Source organism: Callithrix jacchus, chromosome 7 (assembly GCF_049354715.1).
Source record: "Callithrix jacchus isolate 240 chromosome 7, calJac240_pri, whole genome shotgun sequence".
NCBI classification, from domain to species: domain Eukaryota; kingdom Metazoa; phylum Chordata; class Mammalia; order Primates; family Cebidae; genus Callithrix; species Callithrix jacchus.
Genome location: NC_133508.1, coordinates 83,138,072 through 83,165,878, shown reverse-complemented (window position 1 = coordinate 83,165,878; position 27,807 = coordinate 83,138,072). Strand labels below are relative to the sequence as shown.

Here is a 27,807-nt window from a genome sequence, read left to right as displayed (position 1 = left end):
TGGAGAGGTGGAAACATGTCACATAGGGCCTTGGAAGACACAAGGAAGAGACTGAATTTTATTCTAGGAGGAACAGGAAGCGATTGGAAGGTCTAAAGCAGAGAAATGACCCATTCTGATTAATACTTTTATTTTATTTTAAATTTATTTAGTTTTGAGACAGAGTCTCACTCTGTTGCCCAGGCAAGAGAGCAGTGGCACAATCTCAGCTCACTGCAACCTCCACCTCCCGGATTCAAGCAATTCTCCTGCCTCAACCTCCTGAGTAGCTGGGATTACAGGCACCTGCCATTATGCCTGGCTAAATTTTGCATTTTTAGTAGAGACGGGGTTTCACCATGTTGGCCAAGCTGGTCTCAAACTCCTTACCTCAAGTGATCCGCCTACCTCAGCCTCCCAAAGTGTTGGAATTACAGGTGTGAGCCACCATGACTGGCCTATTTTATTTATTTATTTTATTTTATTTTTTGAGATAGAGTCTCACTCTGTCACCCAGGCTGGAGTGCAGTGGTGTGATCTCAGCTCACTGCAACCTTCACCTCCCAGGTTCAAGAGATCGTTCTGCCCCAGCCTCCTGAGTAGCTGGGACTACAGGTATGCACCACCATGCCCGCCTAATTTTTTCGTATTTTTAGTGGAGATGGGGTTTTGCCATGTTGGCCAGACTGGTCTCAAACTCCTAACCTCAGGTGATCCACCTGCCTCGGCCTCCCAAAGTGCTGAGATTACCAGTGTGAGCCACCCTACTTGACCTGATTTATACTTTTTAAAAGATCATTCCAGCTACTGTGTGGAGAATGGATTAAGGGGAAGGCAGAGTTGGAAGTGAAGAGCCCAGAAGGGAAGTTACTCTAGCATTCAGATGAGGGAGGTGGCAGTGGTCACGTCCCCCTCCCCTTGGCAGCATTTGGCCTCTTGTCTATCCTGTGCCCCAGCCCTAATTGCAGGCAGAACAGATGTGTTTGTGTCAACGTTCACCTCCCCCAGAAGCCCAGGCTTGACTCAGGTCAGCTGAGGCCTGGACATGGCCATGCCAAGGCTCCAAGGACTGAATCAATGAACCAGTGAGGGTACCTCCACTCTGTAGCCTTGTGTCTGAAAGCACAAGGATATAAGTAACTAAAAGGGAGAAACGGGACAGGAGGAGGAAGCTGGGGCAGATTGTAGTGGTTTTATGAAAGAAGCAAAACTACAGCAGGGGTTACAAGAAATCAGGGCAAAGTGCAGCATCTACTTGGGTGTCCCCATGTAGGCTGAGACCTCACATCTGCCCTGAAAATGGCCCCACAGAGGCAGAGATGGCACTGGGAGATAGTGCCATTAGTGGGTGATGACATCCTGGAGAGCAAAGCCCTTCTGGAGGAGTATGAAAATCAGGGTGGAGAAGGAAGTCTTGGGAAAGCAAATCTAGACAGAATTTGAAATAAGCAGGTAAGAGCTGTGGACCTACCCTACCCAGAGGGCTCAGGCTCTGAAATATCTCTGGCCAGCAGGAGAGTTAGGCTGGAGCCGGGAAACAGCAAAGCAACTGGGCTAATGGGGTTAAGAGACTCTTAGGATCGGCCAGGCGCAGTGACTCCTGCCTGTAATCCCAGCACTTCAGGAGGCCAAGGCGGGCGGATCACCTCAGGTTGGGAGTTTGAAACTAGCCTGACCAGCATGGAGAAACTGTCTCTACTAAAAATATAAAATTAGCCAGGCATGGAGGCACATGCCTGTAATCCCAGCTACTTGGGAGGCTGACCAAGGAGAATCACTTGAACCCGGGAGGCAAAGGTTGTGGTGAGCCAATATCGTGCCGCTGCACTCCAGCCTGGGCAACAAGAGCAAAACTCCATTTAAAAAAAAAAAAAAAAAAACTCCTAGGATCGGCTACAGATGCCACCTTTTTTCCCAGGTGACACAGTCCAGTAAGAAGTAGATGGCAGACAAGGTAGGGTAAGACCCTGAGCTGAGACAGCTTATCTCCATCCCAACTGTCAATTCCCAAAGGGCCCCTCTCTACCCCTGGGCCAAGGTTCAGGCCTTAGACCCCTCTCCCCAAATTAGGGATCATGGAGCAGCTTCCTGACCCTTCTACAGGTTTTGCCCCGCAAGTCGACTCTTCAGGCCAAGCTATGATCTTTCCAGGGTCCCACTGCCCTTGAGACAGAATTCAAGTTCCTGACCTGGCTGCCCAAGTCCACCTTGATCTAGTCTCACCTACATCTCTGCTTCATCAGGCCCATTCAACATGCCTGCCATTTACCAAACCCACCCTGATCTTTGGGCATACTGTCCCTTTTCTCTGAGATGTCCTTATCCCTTAGCTCAGACTCTGGAAAACTAGACTCAACACAGGTCCACCTCCTTCAGTAAGCCTTTCCAGGGCAATCCAGGCCTTGGCCAGCCCTGAGAGCTCGCTCTACCAGTTCATCTTGTCTCATGCCCACCTCCCCAGGCCCCTGGGCTCCTCTCCCAAACTGCACCAGCTCAGGGCCAGCACTTCAGACCCTCTGCAGCCCAACTCAGTTCTTCCCCTGCTACCCTGTGCTGGCCACAGAAGACAGAGATGTAGCAATGGGGTCCCTGCCATCAAGGAAAGCCAGTGTGCTAAGGGAGGCAGACACACCCACCAATGCCCACCACATGGGGCAGACTGGGAAGAAACAGCCCATATACCCCAGGGCCCAGAGGAAGGAGGAAAGGCCTCCTGGAGAGAGAAGGATCTGAGCCAGGTCTCAAAGGATGTAAGGCAGAGGAGCAGAAGAGCTTTCTAGGCAGGGAAAGGAGCAGAGGAAGGAAGGAGACCAAGGGCAGTGTCCAGCAGAGCAGGGCTTCATGTAGGTGAGAGATGACGGGCAGGGGTGAAGTGCTGGGAACACAAGCCTGCACTCCTCCCGTGGGTGAAGGGCACCAGGGGAAGTTGTGGAGCAGTAGACTGGCATGGCTGGAGCCTAGGTCTGCACGGTCAAGCCAGCCCTGCTCTCAACAGGCTCCAGCCCCCAGCACCCTCACGATGACGCCCAGAAAGCACACAGACAAGCAGCTGTTTCTTGACTGTTAATTGGGTCTTGGCCCATGTCATGTGGTGGAGGGACCAGGATGAAGAGGGAACCAGAGCAGGGAGCGAGGTCCAGACTCAGGGGATCAGTGCTTCTTGCAGGGGGTTGGAGGAGAGGACACGGAAGCCTCTGCCCCATGCTGGATACTTCCTTGCTGTGGCAGCAGGGCAGCTGTGCCCTGGCTGGGCTGGGCTGCAGAATGTGAGTCTCAGGTCCTCCGGAGCTGGAGCCATCAGGATGGCTGCTTTTCGGGGGTCATCAGTCGCTCCACCTCCCGCATGAACCGCAGACACAACTCTTCCTGCCAGGGCAGGGCCACGCACTGCACAGCCACAGGCAGCCCCACGCTCTTCTTCATGGCCTACAAGGGAACACAGGCATCAGGACAGGGTTAGCGAGGTAGGACTCCACCCAGGCCCAGGCCTCTCTCCAGCACCCCAGCTGCAAAAGCAGGGCCAGGCCAGTCTTTCAGGTCTTGCTTAAGGAAGGCTGGCACACCCACAGTGCTGGTATTGTTTCCTCCACAGCAGCCAGAGTTGGGGTGGGGAGTGGGTTCAGGTGAGGGGCAGGCCAGACCTCACCTTCTGCAGCATTTTGTCCCAGATGTCCCCAAAGTAGCCCCTGCAATGTTCCATCTGGGCCTCGTCCTCAGCAGTCACCTTGGTGACAGGCACCACCCCCGCAGGGAAGTCCAGGCAGTTGTAGAGCAGAGTGTAGCTGACAGCCCCTGGAAAATATCACAGGTGGCTGCAGCAGGCCCTGGGAACCTTCAGGGCTGACTGCAGGCCGGAGGCAAATCTCCTACCAAATGGTACCCTGTGTCTACAGCCAGAGAAAGGCTCTCTCCCAGGACTGAGGTCCGAGTGATAAAGCCTGTGACTTCAGATTTCAGGGCTAGGCTGTACATCTCACTGATGCTTGCCCCATGCCTTTGCTCATGTACTTTCCCCACTGGGATTGTTGTTCCTGTTTTCTTTTCCTTTTCCTTTTTTTTTTTTGAGACAGAGTTACTCTGTCATCCAGCCTGGAGTGCAGTGGTGTGATCATAACTCACTGCAGCCTCAACCTCCTGGGCTCCAGCGATCCTCCCGCCTCAGCTTCCCGAGGAGTCAGGACTACAGAAACATGCAACCACATCTGGCTAGTTTTTCTACTTTTTTGTAGTGACAGGGGCCTCACTCTGTTGCCCACACTGGTCTTGAGTTCCTGGGCTCAAGTGATCCTCCAACCTCAGCCTCCCAAAGTGCAGGGATTATAGGTGTGAGCCACCACCCTATTTTCTTAATTTATCTAAATCCCACCTGGACTTCAAACCACCACCTCCCCAGACTAGACTCTAACTCAAGATTCCCAACTTGAATAGTGCTGATGACAGGAATATCAATGGCCAGGGCATCCCACATAACTCTCATGTCTCCAGCCAGCCAGACTATGGGCCCCACAGGGGCAGGGTCCTCCCTCAGGGCTTCTCTTCTTCCAGTTCCTGGCAGCCCTGCAGGGCATATGGTCAGATTCACAGAAAGGACAGACAGGGGGCCGGGCGCAATGGCTCACACCTGTAATCCCAGCACTTTGGGAGGCAAGGGTAGGTGGATCATCTGAGGTCAGGGGTTCGAGACCAGCCTGACCAACATAGAGAAACCCTGTCTCTAATAAAAATACAAAATTAACTGGGTGTGGTGGTAGTGGGAACCCGTAATCCCAGCTTCTGGGGAGGCTGAGGCAGGAGAATCGCTTGAACCAGGAAGCAGAGGTTGCAGTGAACCGAAATCAGGCCATTGCTCTCCAGCCTGGGTGACAGATCAAAACTTCCTCTCAAAAAAAAAAAAAGGGACAGGCAGTGTCTGGTCTCACCTGTGGTCCTGCCTGGGGCATTCAAGTCCAGAGCAGGGCCCAGCATGGGGGTGAGCAGCACATCCAGGTCCAGGGCCTTCCACTGGGCAATCACAGTGTTGCGATACACCTGGGGGACACAGCACACTGGGTGAAGCACTCAAGACTCAGCCCGCCCTAGGCTCTCTAACTCAGGGATGGTGGCTGGGGTGGCTCTGGCCCCAGCACCTAGCCCTGGATCTGAACTGGGCCATAATGGGACACAGGTCCTCTGGACAGGCAGGCAGTGCTGCCTCTCAGAGGGCATCAGTCGTTTCACCTTCCAAATGAATTGTGGACATGTCTCTTCCTGCCAGGGCAGAGCCACACACAGGCAGCTCCACAGGGGAGAAAAGGCAGCCCAGACAGGAGCCTTGGGTTGACCCAGTCCCAAAGGATGAGCATCTGGGCAAGTAAGGATCAGAGAGCAGGGCCCAGGTAGTGGTCCAGGGAGTGGAAGGGGGTTGACAGGCCAATCTAGGAGCCCCATGGGGGCAGTGGCCACAAGACCCTGTCCAACTCCATCCTCCCCCCACCACCCTGCTCCAGTCCAGAGGCTCTGGCCTCACCTCGATCTCATGATGCAGTTCCCAGAGTTTTCCAGCCGACCTGGGCAGAAGGAGTAAGATCACCAGCCATCATGGTCACAGCCATACAGATCAGCAACATCAGACCCCTACTGCCAGCCTCCCAGGTCTTACTCCTCCATGGACCCTTCACAACTCCACAGGAGCTCTGGGAGGGACGTTCAAATCCCTACTGTCTGGATGAGAAAATCAAGCCCCAGAGGGGCACAGGCTGGGTCACTTAGTGACTCCACAGCAGAGCCAAGACTAGCCCAGGCCTGACTGCTTGCTACCCTCCGGACACAGGACAGGCCATAGCTGCCACCGGTCCTGAAGCCTTGTGGTAAGGGAAGGAGTGAGTCCAGGAACATCAGGTCCTGAAACGGTGGGTGGGTTCCAGCCCAAGTCACTAAGGGGCAGGTGCACCTGGCGCAGCTCAGATCAGCTCAGGTCTCTAGTAGCAGCATCTCCCCGGGTAACCCCCGCCCCGGCCCAGGCCAACCCTCCACTTCCTGGTCCTTTCCATCCATACCCCAGCCAGGTCAACCTCCTCCTCTCCAACTCCCCTATCCTCTTGTCCCCTCAGGCATTTGCTCTCCAGCCAGACCTGGACCTGGTCAAGACAACTTCAAAGTCCCACTTGAAAGCCTCTAAGGTTGCCCCCCCTGCCTGGGCCACTTCCAGCCTCAGAGGTTACTTCCCTCGAGTCCTCTCCTGTCAGAAACTACCCAGACCCGGACTCGGATCAGGACAGGCAGGGGCAGGCAGCTGGGTGTGGAGGAGCCCTCACCGAGGCTTCATGCTGTTGAGGAAGGCCGACAGCCTTGGGAGCTGCACGGGACAGACACAGGGTTGGTGACTCCACTCTGAGCCACGGCAGGTGCCAACCTTCTTCAGGCCAAGCCACTGGGGACCCTCCCTCCACGCCTCCCCCTGAGGCCCAGATCGGCACCCCTTTTAGCATGCATGTTGCTGTAGATCGCAGGGGACAGGGAGGAGAGCAGTCTAGCTGGGGGCTGGAGAGAAGAGGAGGCCATGCATGCCCAAACCAAGAGAGGCTGAGGGAGGCCAGGGGGACAGGATAGGAGGCCCCATGCTCCCCACCAGCCGTCCTAGCCCCTCCACTCCTTGTGCCCTCACCAGAGGCTTCACCAGGAAGGCCAGCAGTCCTTTAAGCCACTTGGGAAGCTTCAAAATTAAGATCAGGTCCCCCAGGCAGGGGTCCACGAAATCACCTTTGCTGGGAAACAAAAGGCGGAGTCCAGGCACTCCCATCCCCGCATCCTTCCCAGCCTGCTCACCCAGCCCACAGCAATGCCATTCTCCACTCAGGGGTCCTGTCCACCTCCTCCTCACCAGACTCAGCTGCCTCCCTTCAAAATGCCGTTTGCTTCTGCTGGTCCTTTGAGAAGCCTGGGTTCCAACCCACACCGACGGGAACTCCCCAAGGCAGGACTCAGGGTCTCCCTCTCCAGCAAACCCAGCTCAGAACTCTAAGAACTGAGGGCAATGTCACCCTGATGAGGCTACCCTGCGAACCACCTCCCCTTTGACACAGAGGCCAGCCTGGAGGCACAGCTGGGTCAATCAGGGTGGGGCTGCCCATGGAGCATGGCTCTGAGGCTGTCTCTGGCTTAAGATCTCGGGGAAAGGTCTCAGAGAGCTGATCCTGGAGACTCATTCCCAGGGCCAGAGTGAGGAGTGGCCCCTTCCGCTGAAGCCTGGACCACACTTGGCTGCTAGGTGAAGGAAAGGAACATGACAGGCTTCTCCTTAGGTGAAGCGGAGGAAGTGGGACTGTGTTCTGAAGGGCCACAGCCCATCCAGCAGAGGCATGTCACCAAGAGGCACCTTCATAGGCTTGCCCTCTGCCCCTGACAACCTTTAAGGACTAAAAACAGCCCAGAGGAACAAACTTCTCTAAAAATTAGTTCTGCAAAGTTCCTTAAAGGGAGTCTGGTCCAACCCACCCACTTTACAGGAGAGAAATCTGAGGTCTTGCTCAAAAGGAAGACTTGGCTCAAGCCTGGAGAGCCTGGAGTCACAGTGTGAAGTCCAAACACCCACCCTCCTGCCTGGATCCTGCCCTTGCCTCAAATCTTTCCCAGACAGACAGGCAACCTCCTGTCCACCTCCTACCTCACAACAAGCTCAGATCAGGGGCAGGCCATGATACTCAACGCAGCCTCCCCTCAGGCTGGCGCCCTGGCAAGGGATCTCCAGACTCAATGTGCCCAGCTGGAAGGACAGCAATGTCCCTGTCCAGAACGCTAAGGCCTTTGTCAGATTCAGCTAAGGCCCATCCAACCATCACCGTACCTGCTGCTCCCCCTAGGTCTGATCCCACCAAGACCCCAAAGCCCACTATCACTCACAAGTTCTGTAGGAAAGTGTGGCCACCATCACTGAAGAGCCCACCTGTTGACAGGGTCTCCAGAGCATAGGGTATGTTGCTTGGCAAGAAGGGCACCAGCTGCAGAGATTGAGGGGTATAAGCCCTCCTGAACTAACAACTGGCTCCATGACCCCCACGCTGTCTGGGCAGCCCTGAAGATGGATTAGACCAACCTGCCCACATGGTAGCTCTCACTAGAGCCACAAAGGCAGCCTTACTGAACCATGAAAACTCACTGTAGAAGACACAGCACGAGAGAAGTCTGGAGCCACACATAAAGTTGTATAAATGACCAGACCAAAACCCACTGACCCTGGGGACATCTGGACAGCTGTGCACCCCTGTACCCTTGATCAGCCCTCTAGATACTTGTCCCGCAGGGCCATAGATCACCCTCATGACAACACAATCAGAATGCCAGGATGCCAGGGATGGAGTAGCCATGGGTACCAGGAAGGCTTCCATGGAGGGGAGGAGATGCCAGCACCTCCAGGACCCTGCAGTCATACCGTGTGCCCCGCAGCCTCAAGGCTCTGCTTGGTCTCCAGCACGGCCCGCCTCATGGTCGGGGTGGGCATGGTATAGTTGTCAGTCTCATAGTACCCCACACGCAGGGGCCGAGAGCTGGTGTAGACCTGGAGGGAAAATACAGAAGACAGGGGCAGGTCAGGAGAACAGCCCTAGGCAGGACCCCTAGAGATCAGAGGAACTGGCCGGGCATGGTGGCTCGTGCCTGTAATACCAGCACTTTGGGAAGCTGAGGCAGGCAGATCATGAGGTCAGGAGTTTGAAACCAGCCTGACCAACATGGTGAAACCCCGTCTCTATTTTAAAAAAGAGAGAGAGAGAGAGAGAGATCAGAGAAATACTCAGCCCCAGACACAGCTGCAATCAGTGAGGCCAGCCCCTTCTGCATCTGACCCTTTCACAAAACACCTTCACAGTGACTCAGAGGTGGGCAAAGCAAAGATGAGGATTCCTACTAGTCACAGGGGGAGACTGAGGCTTGAGGTCTAGATAGAGAGATTGGGTGGGACTGAGACTTTCCCAAAGCTACCCAATGCAGAGCGAAAAGACAGGGCTGGAACACAGGCACCCTGCCTTCTAAGCTGAGGCTTTCCACCAACTGTCCTGGCTCTCATGAGAAACTGTTCCAGACTTCCAGACAGGGACCTCATCTCCCCCTCTCCTCCAAGGAAGGACTTCACGGCTGCCTAAACTCGTGGGTTCAGTTAGAATGACTCCCTTGGCCTCAGCCCAGATCTGCCCTGCTGCCTGACTCCCGAGAAACCCCAAGGCCCACTCTCCTTCCTGTCCAGAAACCCTCAGACTTTCCAAGGCAACCTTGGCTAGGGTGTGTACAGAATAGACAATCGCTGGACTGCTGAGAAATGGGGCTTACATCACACAGCTTACTGTCTACATTAATGTGACTTCACTCTTCTCAGTCTGCACCGATCTAATTTTAGAGCTCCTGAACACTCTGTTGGAGTGGCACGGAGGATGACCCAGGACCCAGCATCTGTCTCACTGGGGACATTTGGCTCCAGCCTCAACCTGGCTGTTTCTGGCCTTCATCCCTAACACAGAGAGAGAGGGAGAGTACCCCAGGACCAGGGCACAACTCAAGAGAGCAAGATACTGGCCTCAGATGCCCTGCAGCAGGGCATGAGCTAGGAGAGAGATGACCACTGGCCACTCCCCCACCTCCTCCAAATAACACACATAAGCACAAATAACCTTCCCGTTCATTCTGGAAACACCCATCAACTCTTCAACAGGAAGCACTGGTTGGCAGTTCACACTCCATGACCCTCCGAACTTCTTGCCTTAAAATTCACACCCTGCTGTGCCCACCAATCCTTAACTAACATGAGGGGTCATATCATGACCCTTACCCAATCCTAACCAACCCCCATGTTGAAAGACCCACCTTAAACCAGACTTCAAAATCTCAGCAAATCTCCCCACTCTGCCTGCCCTCTGAGATGCTGCCAAGGCTCTGCAAGGCAGTGCTCCCTCGCCACAGAAAGCAACAAGCCCAGCCTGTCTCAGCATCAGGGTGTTGCAGTGATTTTTCTTTTTCTTTCTTTTTTTTTTTTTTTTGAGGCTGAGTCTCACTCTGTTACCCAGGCTGGAATGCAATGACGCTATCTCGGCTTACTGAAATTTCCACCTCCAGGGTTCAAGCGATTCATCTGCCTCAGCCTCCTAAGTAACTGGGATTACAGGCATGCTCCACCATGCCCAGCTAATTTTTGTATTTCTAATAGAGATGGGGTTTCACCATTTTGGTCAGGTTGGTCTCGAACTCCCGCCTCAGCCTCCCAAAGTGCTGGGACTACGGGCGTGAGCCAGTGCGCCCCGCTGTTGCAGTGATAATTTAGAGAGCAGCACGCCACGCTGCCTGCAGACTCCAGCTCAGGCAGCCTACATCTGGCAAGAACAAGCTGCGTGAGCTGGGGTCTGCAGGCAGCGTGGCGTGCTGCTCCCCAAAATGTGGACAGGAATACTGTTAGAAAGACTGCTGCTGTTTGCTGAAGGTCAGCGGGCTGGGAAGTGATTCCTGCATCCCTGGTGCCAGCAGCAGAGGCCGAGCACCTTGGAAAGCCTGTGGGTTAAATGCAGGCAAGGACTCCATCTGGTGGCCGTCTGTGGAGGAGCAGCCCACCCTAGCCTCAGAACCCTGGGGGACGTTTCTCAGAAGACAGGTCCTCCAAGGCCTGCCCCCAGGCCTGGGGCAGCTGTGTGGGTTCAGCAGTCCATACCCATGCCCACCCAGCCCTGCTCACCTCTTCTCGGAAGGGCAGGGGAGGTACGGTGGGGTCCAAGCGGAACATGTCCTCGCACAGCAGGGCTCGAAGGCATAGCGCCAGGCTCTCCACGTCCCGGGCCATGGGGCCCACAGAGAGGCGCACTGGGGCAGAGACAGGAGGGAGGTGAGCAGACAAGGAGGGAGGAACCCAGACCCAGAGCAACCCGGGAGCCAGAGGCTTGCCCGGCCACCTGAGAAGCACCTGAGGGCAGAAGCAGGTCAGGCCGGCCCCCACCCCCTTGGGGCACTAAGGGTGGTACCACAGACCTCACCTGCCTCCTGTCCATAGACACAGCCCTTCAGGCCACTCTTGCTGGATAAGAAACACAAGACGCTGGAAACAGGAAATGGCCACCCGCCGCCATTCCCACGCCCACAGAGCAGCTCTGAACACTCACCGCTTTGGAAACTAGGACCCACGCCTGGCCAGTGGGACTCTAATGCTTCCTCCCAGCAAAGCCCCGGTGACCGAATCCCCGTCTGGAGCCCAGAGAGGTCGGAAGCTAGGCCAAGGTCACACAGCGAGAGGCCCCGATGTGACCTCCATCCACCCTACCTGATGCGATTCCCTGTGGGCTTGAGGCCGCAAATGCCGCAGAAGGAGGAGGGGAAGCGGATGCTGCCTCCGATATCAGTGCCTAAGCCCAGGGGGGAGCCTCCAGCCCCGATGAGGGCCCCTTCACCCCCTGAGGAGCCCCCTGGACTTTTGGAGGACTTCCATGGGTTCAGGGTCTGGCCGAAGAGGGGGTTACTGCAGTCGTAGCTGGAGGAGGCAAGAATGGGTCAGCCTGTATCACGCTGGCATCAGTGCCCCTGCCCCGCCCCACCCAGAGACCCAACCTGAGCATGGACTGGGGAACATTGGTGTGCACGAAGGGCACGGCACCCTGCAGCTTCAGCACGCGCACCACCACGCTGTCACACTCCGCTGGCACCCCTTCATTCAGGCTCAAGCCCAGCGTGGAGTCCTGGCCCTGGGAGGAGGGAAGGTGGGCACAAAAAGGGGTATGGCTGATGAGTCAGAGCCCATGGGCAGCCCAGGGTCCACTCCAACAACTGTCACACAGGCCAAGAAAGGCACAACACTGTCCCCTTGCAAGGCCTCTGGACCTGGGCCCAAAATGACCCAGGACCCACAGCAGGCTGGCAGGGACGGAGGGGCCAGTGGAGGCCTGGCACTGAGGCAGAGCATACCTTGTAGGTAAAGCACTCCTTGAGGCTCACAGGGACGCCATAGAGCAGGCCATGCCTTGGAGCCTGGGACAGCTGAGTCTCACAGTCAGCCAGATAGGAGGTCACACAGTTGGTCCCTTTGTTCACTTCCCAGGCCTGAGGGAGGGGAAATAGATATAAGAGAGAAGGAGACTGGCCTTTTCAAAAAACTGTGGTGAAATATACATCACGTAGAACCAGCCTTTTAAAGTATACCCAGGGAGAGGGTAACCAGAAACATGGCCCAGAGCCTGGGGCACAGAGGATGACCTAGGGCCCGGCACCTGCCTCACTGGGAACATTTGGCCCAGGCCTCATCCTGGCTGTCTCTGGCCTTCAATCAGGACCAGGTCACAACCAGGACACTCAAGGGAGCAAGACACTGGCCTCAGCAGGAGGTGGGCTGGGAGGAAGATGACCACTGGCCACTCTCCCACCTCCTCCAAGCCACATCTCTGCCCAGTGAGGCAGGCAGAAACCAGGCAAGGGCAGACCCCCATCTCTGGTCACACAAGGGCAGCGGCAGAGCAGGGCTAGACCAGACTCCTGCCTCCAGGAGCCCAGCACTCTCTCCTCCACCCTACTCCTTTCCCACACCCAGCCCAGTCAAGCCTCCCCTTACCCAAGAACTTTTGAATTTGATAATCAAGTCACATGGAGTAGGAGCTTGACTCAAGAAAGGGAATAACATGCTGATAATGGAAATCTGCCTAGAGCGCTCAAGCCACACCAAGCGAGTGCTCAAGCCACACCATGCAGGGTCCTACAGAGGGAAAGGCAAGAGCGGAGTGAGATGCAGCTTTCTGGAAACACTCCTGTCCTTGGGGGGCATCGGAGGGAAACAGGGTGGGCTCTGTGGCCATACTCAGGCATATGCAAAATCTATCCCTGAGATACCCGAGGCAGGAAGGGAGAAAGGCCAATCCATAACCAGATTGACTAGGTTAACCAGGAAGGGCAGGAGCCTTTTTAGGGACATTGACAGTGAAGAAGTAACACCATCTGCTGAGACTGTGTACGTGCCCCTCTCGGTGACGCCAGCCCAGCATGCTCTTGCTCCCCCAGCTGCAGCCTTGACAGCATTGTCACATATACCACACCCAGACAAGTTCACCTGCCTAGGGGTCACACTCTCTGTCACACGTCCTTTGAAGAAATCATGCAGGCCACACTCACAAAGCATGATTTCTCTCTCCTTCCTTCTTTCCTCCCTCCCTCCCTTTCTTTTCAAACATATTTCTTGAGCACTTATTATATGAAATGCAACACTTAGTGTCTTTGAGCACTAAGCTTCAAAGACGAATAAGACAAGCTCTGTCCATGAAGGACTCATGGGAAAGAGAAGACAAGCCTGACACTGCAATGAAAAATGTGCTGTTAGAATGAGAGTAGGCCCCGAAGAGGAAACCCTACCTTGGGCTGGGAAGGGAAGACGGTGTCTCCTGCTCTGAGCCCAGAAGGCTCAGTCAGGGGAGTCTGTGGTATGGAGAGGGACAAAGAGGGAAAGAGCCTTTCAGATAAAGGAGCCCCACCCAAGCCAGTGCAGAGTTTGGGTGGCACACCCCAAGCTCCAGAAGGCCTTGGCCAGAGGTGATGCTGGACACAGAGGAGAGGTTCCAGAGACGGCCTGAAGAGCTAGGGACACAAGAAGGCACCTAGCCAGGAGCTGGTGCTTGGGCATGGAGGGAGAGAGTGGTGGTGGGCCAGAGTGGCCAAAGGTGATGGAGACAGAGGAAGGCTGGGTAAAAGAAGGAAACGGGCCGGGTGCAGGGCTCACACCTGTAATCCCAGCACTTTCGAAGGCTGAGGCGGGTTGATCATCTGAGGTCAGGAGTTCCAGACCAGCCTGGCCAACATAGCAAAACCTCATCTCTACTAAAAAGACAAAAATTAGCCAGCCGTGGTGGCAGGCAACTGTAAACCCAGGAGGCTGAGGCATGAGAATCCCTTGAACCCAGGAGGCGGAGGTTGCAGTGAGCCAAGATCATGCCACTGCACTCCAGCCTAGGCAACAGAGCAAGGCTCTGTCTCAAAAAAAAAAGGGGGGTCGGGCATGGTGGCTCACGCCTGTAATCCCAGCACTTCGGGAAGCCAAGACGGGTGGATCACCTGTGGTCAGGAGTTCGAGACCAGCCTGATCAACATGGTGAAACCTCATCTCTACTAAATACAAAAAATTAGCTGGGGGCCAGGCGCCGTGGCTCACAGTTGTAATCCCAACACTTTGGGAGGCCAAGACAGGTGGATCACTTGAGGTCAGGAGTTGAAGATCAGCCTGGCCAACATGGTGACTCTACTAAAAATACAAAAATTAGCTGGGTGTGGTGGCAGGCGCCTGTAATCCCAGCTACTCAGACTCTCAGGCTGGAGTGAGCCGCGATCTCACCACTGCATTCCAGCCTGGGCAACAGAATGAGACTCCATCTCAAACAAAAAAAAATTTTTTTTAATTAGCTGGGCATGGGCTTATACCTGTAAACCCAACTACTTGGGAGGCAGAGACAGGAGAATCGCTTGAACCCAGGAGGCAGAGGTTGCAGTGAGCCAAGACTGTGCCATTGCACTCCAGCCTGGGCAACAAGAGCAAATCTCTTAAAAAAAAGAAGGGAACGGAACAGACCAGACTTGTTGACTGGGGGGTGGAGCCGGGAAAGAGAAGGAAATCTGGGCTAAAAGCCAGGTTACTAGCTAAGACAGCATGCTCAGTGTGTGTGTCACACACACACACACACACACACACACACACACACACTCTGGCTCCCTCCCTCCCTGGCCGTCCCTAGTACTGTGGGTCCCACCATGGCCCCCAGCAGGACTGACTCCAGGCCAGCTTTTTCCCACAGCCTGTGCAGAGTGGGCGGGGAAAGGAAGTGGCTGGCCTTTGCTGGCCTTACCTTTCCCAGGTAGGTGAAGAGCACCACCTCAGGGGACAGCTCTCCATGGTGTAACTTCTGCACCAGCTGAGGCAGGGGCAGGGCTAGCAGGGCCTCTGAGTCCAGGTCTGGGTTCTGTGGGGGACAAAGTCGGATCAGTTCCCTACTCCCCCAAGACTCACAAGCCTGCTGCAGACACCAGTAGCCCATGACCCTCAGTCTCCACATGCACCCAAGCAGATGCTTACTGTCATATGCCAAACCAGACATGGCCACCAGCAGCTGCAACATGGCCCAGCCTGGGCAGGCCCATGCCATCCCTAGAGAGTGCAGCTCTGTCTCCTCCACAAGCCTGCTGAAGAGGTGCCCAGCAGGCCGACATGCCCAGGCAGGTTTTTTTCTTTTCCTTAGAGACAGGGTCTGGCTGTGTTGCCCAGGCTAGACTTGAACTTCTGGGCTCAAACGATCCTCACACTTCAGCCTCCCGACTAGGTGGGACTACAGGCACACACTACTGTGCTGGGCTCCAGACTGATGATTAAACCACTACAAATAAACACCAGCAGCAGCTGCCTTCTGTGTGCCAAGCACCACGCTGATGTCATCCATGTTTTGATTGAATCTTACTGCCATTCTTGCCCACTGGCCATCTGCCTGCACCTGACCTCATGCCATCCCCATGCCCACAGAGCAACTCTGAACACTACCTGGGGGTTGCCAACCCCTGGCAGGGAGGGGCAAAAATGAAAAGACCCCATCTTGGGGGAGGCTTGGTCTGTGACTGAAGGCCACACCCGAAAGGGAGGGTTCACACATTCATTCCACAGATGTGTATCAGGCACCTGCTCTGTACCCAGCACCACACAAGGCTGAGGTTCAGGCATGAACAAGAAGGCATGCCCAGGTTAGCTCACACAGGGCAGGAGCAGGGTGAGCAGACTACAGGCGAAAAGATGAGATTTTAGACAATGAGAAATAAAGACAATAAAACAGAGTGTGGTGAGTGGGTGGCACATGGGAAGGATGGAGAGAGAAGAGCTTTCTGCAGGAGGAGGGGCATTTGGCAGACCCAGGCAGAGGCCTGTCTGCCAGAAAGGGCTCCCAGAGTCTCTGGAGTCAGACCCTGCCTGCAAATACCCATCCGCTTCCTCCTTCCTCCTTCCTCCTTCCCCAGGGTGTTGCTTTGTTTTTGTTTGTTTTTTCAATTAATGTATTTATTTTTTGGGGACAGAGTCTTGCTCCATCACCCAGGCTGGAGTGCAGTGGTGTGATTTCAGCTCACTGCAACTTCCACCTCCCACATTCAAGCAATTCTCCTGCCTCAGCCTCCGAATAGCACCCGAACACCATGCCATGCTAATTTTTTGTATTTTTAGTAGAGACGTGGTTTAGCAATGTTGGCCAGGCTGGTTTCAAACTCCTGACCTCAAGTGATCTGCCCCCACCATGGCCTCCCCAAGTGCTAGGATTATAGGTGTGAGCCACCACACCCAGCCCCTCCTCAAAGGTATTGGGTTAGTGAGTAAACACTGAGCTGGTGCGGTAGCTCACGCCTGTAATCCACAGCCTCTGCACCTGATGTCCTCAATATCAGGAGCATTTTCCTGAATTCAGTGAACCGATACAACACTTACTTTGGATTTTTTTTCCTAACACAGGAGCTACAAAGAAGAAAAAAATGGGTTCATAATTTCTCCCCAAACACACCAGATAATCCCTGTTGATATATACATATTTTTTTTACTTTTTTAAACATGTTTATTTTTTTCTGATAATATTTCCAAGTAATCTGTTGATATATTTTTTAAAAGTACACAAAATGAAAAGTGAGCTTTACCTCCACCCCTGGCAACCCTTGCACAGTCCCTCCTCTATAAAGGAAAACTATACTTAACAGTTTCTAATGTACTCTTACAGAAAAAGAAAATATTTATGAAGGCTGGGCACAGTGGCTCACGCCTGTAATCACAGCACTTTGTGAGGCCAAGGCAGATGGATCACAAGGTCGGGAGTTCAAGACCAGCCTGGCCAATATGATGAAACCCTTTCTCTACTAAAAATACAAAAATTAGCTGGGCGTAGTGGTGGGTGCCTATAATCCCAGTTACTCGGGAGGCTGAGGCAGGAGAATCTCTTGAACCCGGGAGGCAGAGGTTGCAGTGAGCCAAGATCCTACTATTGCACTCCAGCCTGGGTGACAGAGTAAAACTCTGTCTCGAAAAAAAAGAAGAAAAGAAAGTATTTATGAAAACCCACCATGTCGACAGTTGTCTATCTAAGTTCTTTTTTTGCACATAGTACTGCGTCTTGCCTTTCCCATCTCACAATGAAAATTAAAACTTTGCGGCCAGACGCCATGGCTCATGCCTGTAATCCCAGCACTTTGCGAGGCTAAGACCGGTGGATCACAAGGTCAGGCATTTGAGACCAGCCTGACCATCTCTACTAAAATCCCATCTCTACTAAAAAAATACAAACAAATGCCGGGCGCGGTGGCTCACACCTGTAATCCCAGCACTTTGGGAGGCCAAGGCGGGTGGATCACGAGGTCTAGAGATCGAGACCATCCTGGTCAGCATGGTGAAACCCCATCTCTACTAAAAATACAAAAAATTAGCTGGCCATGGTGGCACGTGCCTGTAATCCCAGCTACTCAGGAGGCTGAGGCAGGAGAATTGCCTGAACCCAGGAGGCAGAGGTTGCAGTGAGCCGAGATCGCGCCATTGCACTCCAGCCTGGGTAACAACAGCGAAACTCAGTCTCAAAAAAAAAAAAAAAAAATACAAACAAATTAGCTGGTTGTGGTGGTGTGCACATATAATTTCAGCTACTCAGGAGTCTGAAGCAGGAGAATCACTTGAAGCCGGGAGGCGCAGATTGCAGTGAGCTAAGATCGTGCCACTGTACTCCTTTGCTTTATTTTTGTGCTCATTATATAAATATAGGATCGTTGTATTTTTTTAAATGCCTAACAGTATGGAGAAGAACATCGAAATCAGCAGAGCATACACCACACTGGGATAATTGCCACCCAACAGTCCAGTCACCATCTCCCCCAACCTCACTATGAGGCATCCACAGTGTCCCTGCGCACGGCAGCTAGAAGCTAACAACATGCTCCCCTCTGCTCAGCACACATTTTCATTCTTTTCTATGTCTTCCCTGTTGACAGTTAATGACACAGTTGCTAACAGCTATTTTTAAATCTTCAACTAGTGTCAGGCAGCTGAGACATTTTCTCCCAGACACCACAGTAAGTCTGTACCTCCAGGAGGCCAATCAGTGACCATGTGGAAACCTGATTTTGTGGAGAATGCAGGGAAGGATAGTATACAGGTAACGTCTAACCCTGTGGCCACCTGCATGCACAATTTTTCAAGAGACAGATACTCTACCGGTCACTTAGGGGCACTGTCCCTCCTCCATCTGTTTTGTTTTCTCCTTCTGAACCACAATGCCAATGGGACTGATAAGCAGCTTGTAAGAGATGTGGGAAAAACCATTCAGGGTAAAACAAAACTGCCTGAACAAAAGTATAAAGGCATAAGTAGGTCTTCTGTGGTGTAGCTCCCAGCTATACTATTCTGATAATGGTGGTCCTTCTCTTCAGTCTAGAAAAGATATCAAAACTCATTCAGGGGGCAGGGCGAGAAAAAAAATGGGTGAAGGGTGGACAGAGTTACCAGAAACACACTTTTCTCTAGAGTTGCTCAAGAGTTTAGAGAGAGGTGAACTATTTTGTGAAAATTCAGAAGGTGTTTAGGTATCCCCTCATCCATCTGTGTCCTCCTTGGACACTCCCCATCATTCAAGGACTCCAGAGCCAAACAGAAGGGTGCCTTAGGAGTTTGGGGCAGAAGGGAGGGGAGGTGGGGGAAGGAGTTGTTCCCAAGCCTGGGCTGGATTCAGCTAAAACTCCCATCTCCTGGTGGGGCATAGTGGCTCACGCCTGTAATCCCATCACTTTGGGAGCCGAGGCGGACAAATCAATTGAGGTGAGGAGTTCAAGACCAGCCTGGCCAACATGGTGAAATCTCATCTCTACTAAAAATACAAAAATTAGCCAAGTATGGTGGCTGGTGCCTATAATCCCAGCTACTCATGAGGCTGAGGCAAGAAATTGCTTGAACCTGGGAGGTGGAGGTTGCAGTGAGTGGAGATTTCGCCACTGCACTCCAGCCTGAGTGACAGAGTGTCAAAAAATAAAAATAAAAAAGAGTATGAGGCCAGCCTGGCCAACATGATGAAACTGTCTGTGCTAAAAATACAAAAATACAAAAACTAGCCAGGCATGGTGGCGTGCACCTGTTGTCCCAGCTACTCAAAAGCTGAGGTGGGAGGATGGCTTGAGTCCGGAAGGCAGAGCCAAGATTGTTCCACCACTGCACTCAGCCTGGGCGACAGAGCAAGGCTTGTCTCAAAAAAAATTCCTACTCCTCTCCAAAGCCTACAAAGCTACTGTCAGTCAGGACCCCATCCCTTTGCTAATTACTCATAACCACAGTCACTGGAAACCCTAAGGTAATTTCCGGCTTCTCCTCCTCAAAGAGCCAAGTTTTCATCAGAGCCAAAACTTCCATCCAGGAATAATCTGTTCTTAAAAATAATGAGCAGTTGCTCCAGAGGAAAACCATACAGATGCTGCTGTTGGGAGTTGAAGCGCAGGAAGACCCCTGCCAGCCAGGTGGATCCCTTGCAACTAGGAGGCGAGTTCTGCAGGCAAGAACTGTGAGCAGATCCCTGCTCCTGCTGCCCACGCTGCTCTTGGAGCTGGTAGAACTCAGCTGGCTGCACAGAGCCAAGGATAAATAGGAGGATCTCTAAGGAGGACCTCCAGAGCCCAGCCAGAGAGAACAACTAGGCAGTGAATAATCTGTGCTCGTGTAGGGGAGATGGCCAATTTGGGCTGACCACCAGGGCCCTCCCACTCTGGGGGGAAGAAACCCTAAAAATGGACTGATGATGGACTTTTCAGCTTGGTGAGTACAGGCTGGAACAAGATGTATTTTTTATTTACTAAGTAAGTACGAGATATCTTTGCCCCAGGGAGGTTTGGAGTAAATGCATACATTACAGCCAGCCAAAGCTACAAAACATGCAAGGCTACACTTTGTGCTGGCATGCCTTCCTAATGTTTATCTTCTGCTCCTCTCCATGGGAGTGTGGCTGAAGAGTGCAGCTGGGCACCTAGGTTCTAGTTCCAGCTCTACCCCAACTCAAAAATCACTTGCGGAGCATTTGCTGAACACAATTTTGTGCCTCCTGAATCCTGCTGTTACCCACCTGGAAATCCTTGCCATCTGTCGGGTCCCACAGACACAGCAAGCCCTCCCTCTCTCAGCAGGTAAGAACACTTCCCAGAGTTCAGCATGTTGGCTTTAACTGGGGTCAGTGTTTCACACACTCGGAGGAAAAGCCCCTCTTCAAGCCACCTCTTCCAAACCTTCAGCCAGGCCCTTTCACGCCCCCAAACCCACACACTGAGGTGATCCAGAGGCAGCTCAGGGAGAGAAAAGCTTGTTGACAGATCACCCAGGGAGGGCTGGAACTAAACTTGCTCATGGAAGGGGCTTGCCAGGGGTTAGACACCACAGGCTGGCAGCAGGAGCTAGAGAGACTTCCCTTCTAGCCTGGCTTTGCCAAGAACTCCCTGTGCACTTGGCAGGTTTCTTTCCGGCTCCCTCTTAAGATCCAAATGCACAAATCAAGAAGCTTGAACTCAACCGGGCAGGGTGGCTCACGCCTGTAATCCCAGCACTTTGGGAGGCCAAGCGGCGGATCACCTGAGGTCAGGAGTCTGAGACCAGCCTGGCCAACATGATGAAACCCCATCTCTACTAAAAATGCAAAAATTAGCCGGCCGTGGTGGCATGCACCTGTAATCACAGCTACTCGGGATGCTGAGGCAGGAGAATCGCTTGACAGGGAGGTAGAGGTTGCAGTGAGTCGAGATCACCCCATTACATACACTCCAGCCTGGGCGACAGAGCGAAACTGCCTCAAAAAAAAAAAAAAGAAAAAAAGAAAAAGCTCTAACTCTAAGCTCTCCGGATTTCCTTAGCCAATTCTGCGATTCCAAAGTCCTCAAAACTAGCATCCTATTGGTTGTCACGCTTGCGTTTTCGCATTCCAATAGGCAGTAAGCTTGAGATTCTTCCGCACGAAGCAAAACTCCTCTTTGACCCAGTGAGGCAAAGGCCTCCCGCGACCCGCCCTGACACTATCGTTTCCTTTCCTCCCACTGGCTCTACCTGGCTCAGAAAGTGCGGAATGTTTTAGGGCGAGGAGAGATTCTGGAAAGTTACACATCTGCTCTGCCTGCCCCCACCCTCCACGCCTGTCCCTCCACGGGTCCTGCGGCTGAAAGTACCGCTGCGGGTACCCCCGGCCTGCGCCCACCCCCACCCCACCCCACCCTTGCAGTCACCTGGAGCCGGAAGCGCTGCGCCGCCCTGTCCATGCTCTCCAGGCCGGCTCGCTGCCTCTGTCGCGCCCGGGCCACCGCGCCCCGCGCCGTCCGGCGTCCGGACCAGCGCAGGGCCACGGCCGCCGCCACGAAGCAGCAGGCCAGAGCGACCCCGGGGGCGCCAGACAGCGCGGCCCACAGATCGTGCTGCACCATGATCCCCGCAGCCTGCGGCTGCCAGCGGCGACAGATGAAGCGGCCGCACACACTAACAGCCAGCTCCGCTGCAAAACCCGGCCTGGATCGGCCGGGATCCCTCGCCCGCCAGCGCGGGAGGGGCGAGGTAGCGCGCCAAGCCCAGCGGCTACCAGAAGCGGCCCGCCTGGCATCGCCCCCAGCGACCTCCCACACCCCGCCAAGCCAAGCAGGAGGGTAGGGAAGGGCGCCTGTTTCGCGTGGGCGATCTCCCGAGCTTGAGTTTAGCCCCGGTTCGGCGCCACAGCCCCGGGCCGGCCTCTGCCCGGAGCACACCAGAGCCCCAAATCCTGAAGAGGCGCCCCAGCCCGAGCCCCCTGCGAGACGTGCCAGCCAACAAGATCGGGAGCAGCGACGAATTGGGCACGCGGACTCTTTAACCTCGGGAAACCCTGTCGCAGCATCTTTTCTGGAGAACCAGGAGGCTGATCGTGCACCGCAGGGCGCCCGCCTCCCCCCAGTGCGGGGCTTTCCGGGACGCCAGCCCCGACAGACACAGGGAGAGTTTCTGGGGCTTCCACCCCCTGCCCCTCCTCTTTCCCCAACCCGGGACCCCGGGTCTCTCGCCCTGGGCTCTTCTTCACTGCCCAATCCGCCCATTATTTGTCCTTTGGCACAGCCACTTCCTGCAGACTGGCCTCCTGTGGAGACTGTCCCAGTCCTGTGCACTTCTGGATTGTACATCCAAGAAGCAGAAGGAACAGACCAAGGGGAGTCTGGGGACCTGGCCCCTTCGGAGCGGGATGAATTTCACGGACACAGACACACACACAGGCTCTTTACTGCTATCCTGGCCTCTCTCAGAACTTTACGTGCTTTATCTCAGTTGTTTTCCCAACAACTTTGAAAAAAGCATTTTTGGCCAGGCGTAGTGGCTCACGCCTGTAAATCCAGCACTTTAAGAGGCCGAGGTGGGTGGATCACCTGAGGTCAGGAGTCCGAGACCAGCCTGTCCAACATGGCGAAACCCATCTCTACAAAAAATACAAATATTAGCTGGGCATAGTGGTGTGCGCCTGTAATCCCAGCTACTTGGGAGGCTGAGGCAGGAGAATCACTTGAGCATGGGAGGTGGAGGTTGCAATGAGCCGAGATCACGCCACTGCACTCCAGCCTGGGCCACAGAGTGAGACCCTGTCTCAAAAAAAGAAAAAGAAGAAAAACATTTTTATGCTCATATTACTTATGAGCTAACTCAAGACAAATGGTATTAAATAACGTGTCCCATAGAACTGATGTCTATAAATTAAGTATTTAAAATTAAAAATAAAGTAACTTGTGGATCACACAGGTGGCTGAATGGGTGGGGATTCCACTCAGAAGCCGAAAACGGAGCTCTTCGCCATCCATCAACACCACCATTACTGCCCCTGGAAGTGAGTCATAAGTTTAGAATGTGTGTATCTTTGAGTTGACGGGTAGCTTTTTTTTTTTAATTTCGTGGTGGTCCTATTTGTCTCGATTTTTTTACTTAAAGTGTGGTGGGGTACAGGTAAGTGCTTTGTGCCAGGAAACACTGTCTCCTGAAACACCGGGAGAGGCGCGGGGGTGGGGGTACAGTCCTGGATCCTGGTTGTTTTGACCTCTCTGAATCTGTGCCTTTACCTGTCTAAGGGGGCTGGTTATGATGCCTACCTTGCAGGATTGTTAGTAACGCTGCCTGGCGCTTAGTAAGCCCTCCATAAATGATTATGAATGGAGTGAAAGACCCACCAGTGGAGAGACTTGGTTGTTACTGGAAGAATCCCAGCCTGAGGAGGGCCTTGAGTCAGGCTCCTGAGCAGGTTAAGCAGGGTCCCAAATTCTTGTGTTTCTAAGTCTGCAGTGAGGATTGAGCGCCTCTGTTCCTACTCAGCACTGATAACTCTTTACAAGTTTCAAGTCCCTAGACCTCAGTTTTCCTAGAAAAAGGGAGCTGACGGATGCTGATGATAGAAACAGCAATCTGAAGTGGTTCTTATGAGGTCATCTCACCCCATTTCCTGAGCAAAAGAATGGGATGCTAGGCCAGGCGCGGTGGCTCAGGCCTGTAATCCCAGCACTTTCAGAGGCTGAGGCGGGTGGATCTTGAGGTCAGGAGTTCAAGACCAGCCTGGCAAACATGGTGAAACCCCGTCTTTACTGAAAATACAAAAATTAGCCGGGCATGGTGGTGCATGCCTGTAGTCCCAACAACTTGGAATGCTGAGGCAAGAGAGTTGCTTGAACCCAGAAGGCAGAGGTTGCAGTGAGCCGAGATCACGCCACTGCACTCCAGCCTGGGTGACAAAGCAAGACTCTGTCTCAAAAAAAAAAAAAAGAGAGAATGAGATTGTAGCCCTCAACTCACCCTTCATTTGCTGGGTGACCTTGGGTAACTAAATCTTCCTTTTGCAAAATGAGAAGCATTTTTCCAGACCCTCTCTCCCTCTCAAAGAGAAAATATTATAGTCCTAGGGAAACACTGGCCATTCCTGAGGCTTAATCACCAAGTTTGTAACCTGTTGTGAGTAGAGCCAAGATCTGCTACTTAAGGGACTCCAGTTACAAAGCATTCACTTGTGTTTGCTGAAATGATGGCTTCTCTAAGCAGAAAGCTCCCTGGGGGCATATTAAATAGGCTTTAATTTACAAAAAGGGTCTAGGGATTAGGAGTGGCTTTGGAGGCCAGTGCAGCAAGTCCTGGACTGAGTAGTCACAGTGAGTGGCCACTTCATTCCTGTGAGAGAGGATCCAGAGACCCTTCTGACATCCTGTGGTTCAATTCAACAGACATTCACTGATGCCTGCTACTATATGCTGTGCGCCAGGGAAACTTAAACAAATACTAGACCGAAACTCTGGCCTGTGGAGCTCCGGTCTGATTGGGAAGAAAAAAGATGTGCATAGACCAACACAGGCTTTGATGGAAATGCCTGTGAGATCATGCTGCATAACCCAGAGGGCCTTGGATTCTGGGCTCTTGGACTGAACAGTCTTTGGGGGAAGAAAGATGACACATGGTATAGAGCAAGTGTTTTAGAGCTTGGCTCTGGAGTAGGACTGACTAGTAACCCATTCTTGTTGTGTGACTCTCTGTGTCTCTATTTTCTTACCTATCAAATAAGGGTAATAATAGTACCCCACACACACCAAATACTCTAGTACTATTATAAGTATCGAATGAATTAATACATGTAACACAACCAGAACAGGACCTAGCATATGTATAGCAAGCAATCCATGCATGTTAATCATTATTATTGTGGTTGTTATTACCTATTATTAGAAAAATTGAGGCCTACAGAGAGGGGTTTTATGGCCTGAGAATCCCAAGCTCAGGAAACAGACTGCCTGAGTTCAGATCCGAACTTACTGTATAACCTGGATGTAGGAAGTAGAAAAGTTCCTCTTCAAAGTTTCCTTTCGTTTCCTTTATTGTTAAAGAATAAATCATAAGTGTTAGAAATAATAATTTGTTTTGAAGACTTTCTTCAAAGCCTTCTTGCTTTTTGCTAATAACTCTTTGTTAAGCCCTATCCTATGGAGCTGTTAGACATGCTCACAGGCACATAGTACATTCTATGTCCTTGTACTTTAATCAAGATATTTATGCCGTTACTTTTCTGAGTCCTTTCACAAGCAACTTCCTGTCCCTTCCTTATTTGGACTTCCTCTTTTCCTTTTGTTCTCCCTGCCTTTACCTATTCAAGAAAGTTTTAAGTTATTAACTAATCGGGTTCAGTTTTAGATTATGAAGTCTGGCTCCAACTGTTGAAAAACCTGCGCTTTGAATGAAGAGACCTTCCAAACAGGCTTTGTGTGAGCAACATGGCTGTTTATTCACCTGGCTGCAGGTGGGCTAAGGTGGAAAAGGGCATTAGCAAAGGGCAGTAGGATAGGATTTGGTTTTATAGGTTTGGATAGTTTTTTGGGGGGTGGGGAGGTTGCAGAGTTAGTTCAGTTACAGTGGTGGTGGGTACGGGCAAGGAGTATACATGCCCACAAGTTCAGTTACAATGGCAGGGTTGGGTGAGAGGTATTTACATTATCATAAGAACAGTTAAGATGGCAGGGTTGAGTGAGAGGTATTTACATTATCATAAGAACAGTTAAGATGGCAGGGTTGGGTGAGGGGCTTGTCTGGGACAATGGCAAACACAGGCACAGGGTGGGAGACATCAGCCCAGGCAAGCAGGACTGCAGACTTTCAGGCTCCAGGCTTTCATATGGAGACCTGACACCAACCAACAGAGATCAGGCACAGCAGTAAGGACAACCCCAAATGCGTAAGAGATAAATATGTCTGCTTTTCCTTTGTTCCTTGTACTCTTGTAGCAAGATGGCTAACAAGCACATCCTTTCTGCAGAAAGTAAAATTGCCTTGCTGAGAGATCCTTTGTCTCAGTGCTGATTTTTCTTTGTTGCACCAAGCATCTGTTTCCAACATGGGAGTAAGCCATGTTAACCTCTTGTGCCTCAATTTCCTTATCTGTAAATTGGAGATAACACTGGTGACTATCTCATAGAATTATTGTGAACATTAAGTTAATCTAAGCAAAGAGCTTGGAACAGCACCCTACCCACTGTAAGGTTCAATAAATGTTAGCTTACTTTATTTTAAGCAGAGATTTATGCAATCCAACCAGTATTTTGGGAAGGCAGTGTGGAGGAGGGTTGGGAGAGGCAAGCTGGAAGTTGAGGTCATGGACTAGAAAAGCAGGTGGATGCAAAGATCCAATGGAGGTGGGTTTCCAGGGCTCCACCTGTGTTATCCAGAAGGTAACACCACACCATTCTGTGAGCCATAACCTGTCAGGTGGTTCATGCAAGTTGTTGTTGCTCACAGCCCCTCTAGCAGGCCTGGTAAGTTTCCTTGCCAGCATCCCCAGTCAGCTAGTAATGGTAAGTCACTCTTTTGTGTTTTCAGCTGTTGAGTGAGAAGATAGGCAATACCTTCCCTAGCACCCTCTGAGGTGGGGGCAGGCCTGCAGGAGGGAGAGAAGAAGGGAGGGGAGCTTCTCAGATTCCAGAGGGTGTGAAGTCTGTATCTGTTCCAGGAATCGGAGCAGTAAGTGCCCTACTTCTCCATTTCCTTTTTCTTCTGTGAGCCTTTCCCAGGGGCCTGCTAAAGGGAAGGATACAGTCCTGCTCTAAGGAACTGCTATGGTTTGAGTGTATGTATCCCTTAAAATTCATTCTGAAAGCTGATCACCAAGGTAATGGTATTAGAAAGTGGAGCTTTTGGGGGAGGTGATTAGGTCAAAAGGGCCCTGGCCTCATGAATAGGATTAAAGACCTTATAAACGAGGTGTGAGATAGCTGTTCACAGCCCCTTTTGCCCTTCTGTGCTTCTGCAATGGGAGGACTCAGCCATAAGGCACCACCTATAAAGCAAAGAGCAAGCCTTCACCAGGCACCAAATCTGCCAGTGCCTTGATCTTAGACCTCCCAGCCTCTAGAACTATAAGAAATAAATGTTCTGCTTTTTTTTTTTTGAGATGGAGTCATGCTCTGTTGCCCGGCTGGAGTGCAGTGGTATGATCTCAGCTCACTGCAAACTCTGCCTCCCGGGTTCAAGCGATTCTCCTGCCTCAGCCTCCCAAGTAGCTGGGACTACATATGCACACCACCACATCCAGCTAATTTTTTGTATTTTAGTAGAGACAGGGTTTCACCATGTTCACCAGGATGGTCTTGATCTTTTGACCTTGTGATCTGCCCGCCTTGGCCTCCCAAAGAGCTGGGATTACAGGCATGAGCCACCGAGTCTGGCTTCTGCTCTTTATAAATTATTCATTCTCAGGTGTTTTTGACACAGCCCCATGAGTGGACTAAGACAGGAACTCACAGCCCCACATAGGAGGAAGGATTCTACACTCAGAAGCACTGCCTGGGATGTTGACAATTTACAAAGCCCTGTCAGGACTTCAGATGCAGCTGTCTGAACCACCTACCACCTCTACACCCTCCTCTGAGTTTGGGGAGAATTTGTCTCCTGTGCTAAGTTGATTACATAAATAACCCCAATAATCTGGGAACCTTTGTATCTGTGCTCTCTGCAAAGTGACTTTGCAACTCCTCTCCCCAGGAGCAGAGTCTATTTCCCTACCCATGTAAATCTTTGCAATTTGCTTTAACTAATGGAAAGTAGTGGAAGCAATGTTGTGCTACTTCCTAGCCCAGGCTATGAGAAAACTGTTTTGTCTCTCACTCCTTGAACACTGCCATGAGAACAAGCCCATCCTAGCCTGCTGGAGGACTAGAAACCATGTGGAGAAAAGCCTGCTCAGCCCAGTAGCCCTTGCTCAGGCCCTTGCACAGGTGAGACAGCCAAGATGAGCAGAGCCACTTGATTGCAGGCACATAAATGAAACTTGCCAAGCCCAGCTTAGCTCAGCAAAGCCACCT

General features: G+C 52.4%; 1 protein-coding gene across 6 annotated transcripts; it reads right to left on the bottom strand.

The window, feature by feature from the left end:
* Nucleotides 1-3,029: 3,029 nt before the first annotated feature.
* On the bottom strand, nucleotides 3,030-21,453 carry LOC100410110 (fatty-acid amide hydrolase 1). 6 transcript variants are annotated; one of them, XR_013520020.1, is made up of 16 exons: nucleotides 21,205-21,453; nucleotides 14,799-14,912; nucleotides 13,318-13,380; nucleotides 11,887-12,021; nucleotides 11,533-11,666; nucleotides 11,249-11,455; nucleotides 10,965-11,005; nucleotides 10,670-10,794; nucleotides 8,387-8,512; nucleotides 7,858-7,955; nucleotides 6,623-6,722; nucleotides 6,273-6,313; nucleotides 5,486-5,679; nucleotides 4,899-5,007; nucleotides 3,626-3,771; nucleotides 3,030-3,405 (listed from the first exon to the last, which is right to left on the bottom strand). XR_013520020.1 is itself a non-coding variant. In XM_017974693.4 (16 exons), exons 1-16 carry the CDS (start codon nucleotides 21,397-21,399, stop codon nucleotides 3,277-3,279), a joined length of 1,803 nt encoding a protein of 600 aa, XP_017830182.1. In that variant the 5' UTR covers nucleotides 21,400-21,453; the 3' UTR covers nucleotides 3,030-3,276. The 6 variants fall into 6 exon arrangements, 3 of the variants coding, with proteins under 3 accessions (XP_017830182.1, XP_002750826.1, XP_078187746.1); XM_017974693.4 differs by having other exon boundaries at nucleotides 5,486-5,525; XR_013520021.1 differs by lacking the exon at nucleotides 4,899-5,007.
* Nucleotides 21,454-27,807: the final 6,354 nt, after the last annotated feature.

Excerpts from the sequence above, each read along its gene's own strand:
- LOC100410110 (XM_017974693.4), bottom strand. The coding sequence starts at position 21,399 with ATGGTGCAGCACGATCTGTGGGCCGCGCTGTCTGGCGCCCCCGGGGTC. Across the intron at positions 12,022-13,317 it reads TCTTCCCTTCCCAGCCCAAG|GCCTGGGAAGTGAACAAAGG; the intron begins GTAGGGTTTCCT and ends CCCCTCCCTCAG. Across the intron at positions 3,772-4,898 it reads TGCCCCAGGCAGGACCACAG|GGGCTGTCAGCTACACTCTG; the intron begins GTGAGACCAGAC and ends GATATTTTCCAG.